This window comes from Arachis hypogaea, chromosome 3 (genome assembly GCF_003086295.3).
Source record: "Arachis hypogaea cultivar Tifrunner chromosome 3, arahy.Tifrunner.gnm2.J5K5, whole genome shotgun sequence".
Classification (NCBI taxonomy): Eukaryota; Viridiplantae; Streptophyta; class Magnoliopsida; order Fabales; family Fabaceae; genus Arachis; species Arachis hypogaea.
Window position 1 is genome coordinate 133789822 of NC_092038.1, and position 8982 is coordinate 133798803.

Below are 8982 nucleotides of genomic sequence, written 5' to 3' on the forward strand. Positions count from 1 at the left end.
TGTGGCATGTTGCATCCTAATTTCAACATTGGAATATTCTTACTGAATTGAACAGGTAAAGCAGCATGGGGTTTCTGTGTGTTTCTCATTGCCATCAGGGATGCTGGGAACCCTGCTTTCTCTAATCGATGTTGTGCCACCTCTTCTCGAACTCTGTGTGGGGTCAGAAGGCCAACTTAGATTTCCTGGAAGAAACACATGGGAGCTACATTTGAGGAACGTAGTCAGCCTTGGCGTGCAACTATTGATCCTGCAGATGGTTCATTCAGGAGACTTCTTAGCCCGTGTCAAAAATTCGTGGTAGGTGGGGAGGTTTTGAGACTCTGGAAAAATGGGTAACTGGTTCGTTTGCTGGTCATACGGCAGTTTGTTTGAAGGATGAAATGGGCAAATTGTGGGTTGGTGAATCAGGGCACGAGAATGAGAAGGTACGCACAGAGATAGTACACATACAAGGGGTGGTAACTTGCCTCCATTCTATTGTAATTAATCTTAGCACAACTTCTTTGTTTTAGGGTGAAGAAATAATAGTGGTAATTCCATGGGATGAATGGTGGGAATTGGCTCTCAAAGATAATTCCCAATCCACAGATTGCCCTGCTCCCCTTGCATCCAGAAATGGCGTGCAAAATTTAACTCCACTGCTGCATGGGAGTATGCTCGGAGGCATGTCTGGCCAGCCATACGGCTATCATAATATGATATTTAGTTGGATCGACACTGGTAGCTGAAAACTATCCTCCTCCTCTTGATGCTCACTTGGTATTAACCTTTCCTTATTTGTTATTCATACGTCATAAGTATTGCAATTGAACAAGGCATTGGGGGTAAAATTTATGAAACAATTAAGCTCTATGATTGTGAAAAGTAAAGTTGAACTTAAGTAGGCGTTTGTTTCAAGAGTTTCAATTTATTATGGGATTGTGCATGGAAACATATTCGTCCCATGTTTATTTGAAGTTTCAAAATCTAATTTGTGGGAATAATTTTTTATCTAAAATATAAAATTTTATTCCCATTCAAAAAGGTGGGTATTTGGTATTCCCATGTCAAGCAATGACAATAATAGCTCATCCTTTTAGTGATATTGGGGTTATTTTAATAATTTAAGAATCGATTCTATGAATATGTATAATAAACAAATGTATCTTAATTTATTATGGGAATTTTAAAACAATTCCCAATTATTGTAGTACTAAATAGCTAAGTTTTTTTTTAAATTAATACTTGGGTATAATAGTCCCAAGAATATAATTCCTTAAAATATATTTCTTAACCTTGAAACAAACGCCACTAAGTAGTTAAGTCTAGGGAAGAAATAAAACTTTTGGGTATCAAATAATAAGTTAGTTTGCAAGAGATACATTTCAAAGAATTTTAACTAGGGTAAGTAATTTTTTATCCTTGAAGTTTGTCAAAAGTTTTAAAAATATCCTTAAGTTTTATTTGTTTCAAGGATAAAAAAATACTTTACCCTAGTTAAAATTTCTATGAAATTGTATCTCTTGCAAACTAACTTATTATTTGATACCCAAAAAGATGACAATGGAATGAAGGACTATGTATCAACACTGCATCGAGAATTATGTTGGTGTTGCATTTATTCATTAGTGTTACATGCATGTTTTCCTTTCCATGTTACAAGAAAAAGTTTGTTCTTCTCATTATTAGTGTGTGCTGAGGCTAGCAGCTGATGAAGCAACTAATCTCTACCCTTCATTCATCCATGTGGATCTCGAGCAAAAACACATAAACTTATAATTTATTTTTTGTTAAGATTTATTTTAGACTTCTATTGCTATGATAATCTTATTGTAAACATGTCCTTTTTGCAGGTAATTTCTGTCATGTCTATGTGGACTAGATGCAACCAGCTTATTCTGCAAATATGTGGAATGAAGCATTGAATAAGCGGTTAGGAACTGAGGTATGTATTATTAATTTTAATGGAACAATTCTCAGTCAAAACAAGAAGAGAAACTACACTTTCATATTAAGTTTTGGATTGACCTTCAAGTTTGTTTCTGTTTCTTGTTAGTAATAGTAAAACATTCAAGAAGAAAATTTACATGCTTTTTAATTTAGCATGTTATTTTATTAATATGGGATACATAATCTTTCTAGGGTATTGTAATCTTCATGAAGTCAAACTGGTTGATACCCAAATACATTTTTTGTTGCTGAAATCTTTTCAAGTTTCTTAACCTTTTTGTATTTGGCTTTTTTTTTTTGCATCACATCAGTGGTCGGATAGGATATGTCATTTGTATAAACTATAAATTATAATATAATTTTACAAGTTTGGCATCCTTCACGGGCAAATAAAATTCTACCGAATATTGCAAGCACTTTGTTTTTAGATCACATGATATCTGGTGGCATATTTTACTCAACAATATGTAGGCTGCTACTACTTCTTTGAAAGTTCATGAAACCTCTGACTTTTGTATGCTTGTAGGGTTTGGATTTGCATGATATTATAGTAGAGACCGAGAAGCGGGGGATACCTTTTGATCAATTACTGACCACACCAGAGCAAGATGAATGGGTATATAGTGATGGAAATCAACAACATGTGTTGCCTTCATTCTTTCAATGTATAAAGCAGCTGGAATTTTCGGTCCTGTCTCTAGCTCCATTCAAGTAACCGAGTTCACTGTAAGCCACACCTTGTCTCAATGACTTGTTTGAATGGACCCTCACCATGAGTCGGCTTAATTCAGTTTTTCTTATGATTCTTCATTGTCACATTTGCAGATTCGGGATGCATACATGCTCAAAATTTTTGAGGACAACCAAACACGCCTGCCGAGTTGGTGCAACAATGAGAATGACCGGCTTCCGTTCTGCCAGATTCTCGGGGAATACAGGATGGAGCTGCCGGGCTACAACACCTTAGAGCCATATGCCAACATGAATGAGAACTGTCCTTCTCTTCCGCCAACTTATGATAGGCCTTCTCGATGTTAGATCTTTATGAGTTATCAATCTTCATATTTTGAGTTGCCTGTTTGCTTTCAAGTCATGGCATCTGATACTTCCCCATTCTACAATTGTCTATATTAATCCACGGAACGGGGAATAAAAATTTATAAAGTTTTGACTTTATTGCATTCAGAATCTGAACTAAGGATCATGATCGTGATCATGAGATTAAAGAATATGTTATCTTTTAATAATCTCATATTGATTATTATTACATGTTAGTTATGTTGAAACCATAACATAAATAAAATTGTAGATTAATATAGGTACGTTCACAGGTTGTAAATAAATATTTTAAGTTGGTATTGCCGTATTGATTGTGCTGATATGGTTTTATACTAGAAACATCCCCCACTAAAGCATTACACTAAATATGTTTTGTTTTAACCTAATAAAATTTTTTTCCGCACAGCAAGAAAATTAAATCCTTAAAATACGTATTGATAATATGAAAAAATTTCCATGCATTTTTCCTCTTAATATTTTATACTTTTACACTAATATCTAATTAAATTTTGTCTAATGATAGTTAAAATAATTATTTGCACATTTCATGTTTTAATATTCATTCAAATATAAGATTTAACTAGACAATAGAATAAGGGTTTTGTGATTTAGTGTTTTAACTAAACATACCTTTTATTGCTTTTTTTTTTTTGTTTTCTGTGCTATTCTCAACTCAATAGATCAATAACTAATTTATCGCTTATCTGAATTTTATTTAAAAGTTTATTGTTGGACGCTGACTAATAAATTGTTGCCAAAATGAATTTTGAATCTAACACTTGTTTCGGACGAACAAATATCCTAACTTTTATTTTTTATTTTTTTATCAGAAGGATTATACACCCCCTAGACCCTAAACAAATATCCTAAGTTTTTTTTTTTTTGGTCATGAAATATCCTAAGTTAAAAAGAATATAAAGTCCCGTCTTTTGGGCAATAAAAGGCCCATTGAAGTACTTTTGTTTGGGCCTAATTGGGCTTCTCTACTCCCGAAACGCCATACCTTTTGAACGCTCTTCTCTTGAGAACCGCATCCCGCTTGTCGCTATACTTTCAACGGCGTTCCGAACGACGTTCGGTCGACAAGGCGGTGGCCTCAGTTTCCCGACGACGCCGTCCGATTAATCTCCAGTCTCTACTATCCACCACCACAACAGACCTCCTCCCAGCTCCGAACCCCAACGGCTACTGTTCAACAGCAGAACACACCGAACTTTAAGCTCAGTTCCGCCACAACTAATTCCCCCACTCTCCCTCTCTCTCCTTCTCTCTCTCTCTCTCTCTCTCTCTCTCTCTCTCTCTCTCTCTCCATACGCGTTTCGGTTCCGAACAAAGCCTTGAAAGGTTTTCAACCTTCAACTTTAACGGGATCAGGGACGTATCTGCTTGATTTTCTCGCTCGCTCCATTATTGTTTTCATGCTTCGCGGTCGAATTGGCGGGTATTCGTAACCGATGAAAGATTTTTCACTTGAATTCGTTTTGTGAAGTTAGGGTTCGGTGGTTTTCGCTATGTCTGATACTTCCAGGGGCCGGGTTACCATTACTCTTGGGCGTAGCGGTCAGGTAATCGTGTCAAAAACTTTGGAACAACTTCTAAGTCTTTGATTTGTGTAAAATGAACTGATTTGAGTACTTTGTGCTACTTTGCTTTTAGCTGAACTTTCTTTATCTTTTCATTTTCCCCCTGTTTTTTCTTTGAATTGGCTCCTTTCTACTTACTCAATTGAACGATGCTTTCTATCGAAAGTGATACACCTTCTATGATATTATCGATGATTTTTTATTTTAAATTCTGTGTTTATGATTGTTAGAGGAGAAAATGTTCATGTTCTCAGTTCTCACTCTTATTTTTCACATTTTATTTTATATTCGGCATAACTTCATTTATACTAATGAGCCTATCTATTTTGCATTTGAATTTAGGTTGTGAAGAGGGATGTATCAGCAACAGATGCTTCTTTCTCAGGTTCATATGCTTCTGCTGGGACGAAGAGATCTGCAAGAGACAGGCTCGGAAATAATGCTGACAGTTCCTCGTGGTATGGGAATGAACTCAGCAGCAATAAAAGGTATGTTTGCTATTCGCCTGGTATCAGTAGCGCTAGTATGATATCGGATGTGGGCACCCCGCATAGTGAGGAGAATAAAGAATGTATTACTTCACTACTGTATTCTTTGATTGTTCTGTAAATTCACCATGAATAATATATGCGTAGGCAGTTTAAATCAGGAAAAAAAGTAATAGGTTTTCATTTCGAAACTCTAATGATTGGTGTTAGACTCGGACTAGCCTACCTACTTCTCCAAGTTGTTCAGTATAAGGTTCAATTTTAAACAGCAATTGCTTCTGTTGATGATTCTATTCTTATTTTGATGCAGACATCGAGGCTATATAGGCATGTCAAATGGGCTACATGGTAGTAAAGTCCCTCAGCAGTGAATTCTTTTCCTTCTAATATTCCTCCATTGATTAATTTGAAATTTATAACCATGCTGTTGTCAATTTACTTAGATAGGCGAATTGGCAAAGATGATCTTCGATTAAAGCTCATGCGAAAAAGTGCATCTAGACAGTCTAAAAGGAACATAGACCTCCGTGAAAAACTGTTGAAGGCTCACCCTCTGTCAACACGTGTTAATTCCAGCCGGCTCATGCCTGAGCCAAGTGAGTCAAGCATGCCCAGGCAAACGCATTTGGCTAGAAGTTCTAATGATTTAACACAGATGGAATCCATGAGATGCTCCTACTCTCCTTGGTCATTAGATCATAATCTTTCAAGACAAAGATCACCTGATGGGTTTCCTAGCACATCCCATGCAATTTCACCTCGAAGAAATGCAGAAGAGTTGCAGAGGAGGCCATCAAACCAGACAATGGATGGTGTCAGGCAAGTTCCACGTGTAACTAGGAATGTTCTCGAGTCTACAAGGGCTACAAGGCCTCTAAGTGCTGCACCTTCCACTATGATGGCATGCTCCACAATTTCCACATTGCCTTCAGTAACGGCTAAGCCTGGGGCATCTTTTCTTGGCCAAATTCCTCCATCAAGCAGCATTGCTCAAAGGACTGCATATGTGGTGAGTTTCATTTTCCTTTATGCTTAATACTTCACCGTTTCCTTTATTTTGCTTGGAAGCGTGTGTCATGACCATCTGCTAGATATCATGAATTCTTGATTGTGTTTTTTTATTTTCTTGTGCCTTGTGGCTGTTGCATATGCTTCGTTTTTTTAGTAACTTTATGACATTTTGGGTGTTGCTCTGAGTACTGACTGGAAAATGGAAATGCCTGTGATGTGGGGCTTTATATAGAAAGATTTTCTAACTATTGCCTTGCATTTTGTAACAACAGTATCACAGCAAATTATTACATCTTGGGTGATTCAAATCAATTACTAATTTATGATATACTGGGTTGGAACTGTTACTTCTGCACCTTGCTGTGTATTTTGATACAAGTACCCTCTTTTTGGATAAAAGACAAGCACCTCTCTGTTAATCCTGGTTTCAATTTAAGGGTAAAGTTCTGGTCTCGCTGTTGCTAGAATTATAGAATTGGAATTTGAGCTCATTAGCTGTCTCAGCATAGTATGCTGAAATAAATCTGTGTCAGAACCTACTATCATCCATGACTGTTTAATGACCTAAAATTGTGGATTTCTTTGTTGTTAGCCCTTAGTTTATCAGGAAATTTTCTGGTCCTTGTTTAATGGGGTAAGGGTTTGGTTGATATTATACCAATTTATGATCTTCTGAAAGCTTGAATACCCAAAAATGATCTTATTCTATACATGAAGCTAGAAATGCAAGCATCCTTTCAAAAGTTAATGTCAATATTGATTTTCTTTCTTTTCTTCTGATAGAAAGCATTATTGATACACTTGATTTTTGTGTTTTTCTGTGATCTTTCCTATCAAACAAATGGGTCAATCTTACATATGAATTAGAATGGTCTCTGGGCTTGAAGTTGAATGCTGAAATTTTATATAAGCTTTTATAATTATTGTCAGTCGGAAGATTGAACTTTTGCACTTTTGGAGTTTCAGTACTAAGCAGAAGCAGATGCGTTTTTGCTTGTGTCAAATTCTATGAATGGAACAATTATAAACCTTGTACTGAAATTGCTGTCACTGGTTACGATGTAGGGCAATGAACAGCAATCCTACCAAACTGTTGATGGCCTGTTAAATGCACTGGGGCTCGCAAAATATGCAATTCTCTTCAAGGCTGAGGAAGTATGTGATTTATTTATTATTTACATGATGAATTATCCTGGTATCTTGTTTTTCAAAATAAATTTCTGTTTTTAATTGTAACATGTTGGATGAAATGTTGGAATTATGCTATGGTTGCGAAAGTGGTAACCCTGAAAAATGATTGGAGAAGACTAGATATCAGAGGATCTTTTGACTGTTTAATCCTTTGCTATAGAATTTATATTTTTATGCAGTTTCTTGCCTCTTGACATGGTTCTTTCTCGTTTTGCTTCTGATTATATTAACTTTTCATGACATGGAATCAATGAAATAGTAATATACATTATGTCATAAGTTTGTTCCTGTATATTAGTTGAGCACCGTCTTGTATACTTCCTCCTTTTGAAATATACTAATGACAGGACTGAATACTTTTTATTTCCCTGCATTACCCTGGATTAGGTTCTATCTAGCTTGGAGCTAATATTGCCCACTGATATTTTATGCAGGTTGATATGACTGCATTGAAGCAGATGAGGGAAAATGACCTCAAAGAGCTTGGAATTCCAATGGTAATTATCTTTTTTTTCATTTATTGCCATGTTCAGGTCCTGTTACAATTGAGCTTGGAATTTAAATTAAACCTCACGTAATATGTATGGATTAATGTACACTGTTATGTCTATCAATGATACTTTGGCATGAGTTCAGTTACTGGAATTGTGAGTAAATTTCTTAGCTATGTATTCTGCATGACATTGTTTGTTGTTGTTCACCTGTTCTTGCTTATTATGATATGCGTTAATTCATAGTAGCTTGTTACGGGCTACTCCAAAACAACTATATATTGGAAATTTAAATTCTCTTGTTCTGTGTGCATCTGCAAGTTTATTTGTCTTACGAATGCTGTTTGAGTTGCAGGGACCAAGAAAAAAGATTCTTCTTGCTCTGTTGCCTCGTGTCAAACGTCAACAATGATCTATAATGCATGATGCAGAAGCTGATGGATATTGGATCACCATTTTTCTCTGGTGATAATGATACATATACATTTGAGAATATGTACAACTATATACATATGCCTTCTCCAATGAGGGTTGAGAATGTCCCATGTATCGATGTCAGGTTTGCACTCAAAAACAAGTATTGACCAAAGATTTAGATTTTTTTTTTTTCTTCTTTAAGGTATGTAGATCTATAATGTATCCTATCCTAACAATTGTTCTTTTGCTTATTGTTGGATGAAATGTGAAGTTGAATAATTAATTTTATACTGGATACACAGTATAATTTTTCCTTAAACGAGTCCTTGACATTGATGCTACCCTTCCTTTACACGCTTCTCTAGTGCACATCTATTATTTGATCTCTTTTAGATGTGGTTATGCTTTCTATTGAAGGGTTTTACTTAGAATCGTTATGGTTACACAACAATATCTTGGACTAACCAACGATCTCAATTTCCCACCTAATTGTTCTTTAACAATTCTGATTTGAGAAACAGCGGCAAGTACTTCACAGTGTTTTGTGGGGGGAACTCTTCACATTGATGAATCTTTATCAGGAATTCCAAGTGTAAGTTTCCTTAGTAAAGATACTTAAGATTGGACTAAAAGGCTAGCTTTCTGTTTCTATCTTTATTCCTCATCTTTATGAGACCTGGATAAAACATTAAACTTGTGCTTAGCTAAATCAGATCAAACATTGGTACTTTAGTTTACTCTATTGATGGAATGGCATCCATCAAAGAAAAAGTGATGTTCCACCTAAGAAAGGGTTAAGCTTTTGGTTGT

At 35.7% G+C, this 8982-nt stretch overlaps 1 protein-coding gene and 1 pseudogene across 1 annotated transcript; both read left to right on the top strand.

Annotated features, from left to right (window-relative positions):
- Nucleotides 1-46: 46 nt before the first annotated feature.
- On the top strand, nt 47-3250 carry LOC112735532 (uncharacterized; annotated as a pseudogene).
- A 688-nt stretch (nt 3251-3938) lies between these two features.
- On the top strand, nt 3939-8491 carry LOC112733979 (uncharacterized). Its single transcript, XM_025783129.3, has 7 exons — nt 3939-4556; nt 4917-5062; nt 5373-5410; nt 5506-6071; nt 7139-7228; nt 7699-7761; nt 8111-8491. The coding sequence occupies exons 1-7, from the start codon at nt 4503-4505 to the stop codon at nt 8165-8167; spliced, it is 1014 nt and encodes a 337-aa protein (XP_025638914.1). The 5' UTR covers nt 3939-4502; the 3' UTR covers nt 8168-8491.
- The last annotated feature ends 491 nt before the right edge of the window (nt 8492-8982 follow it).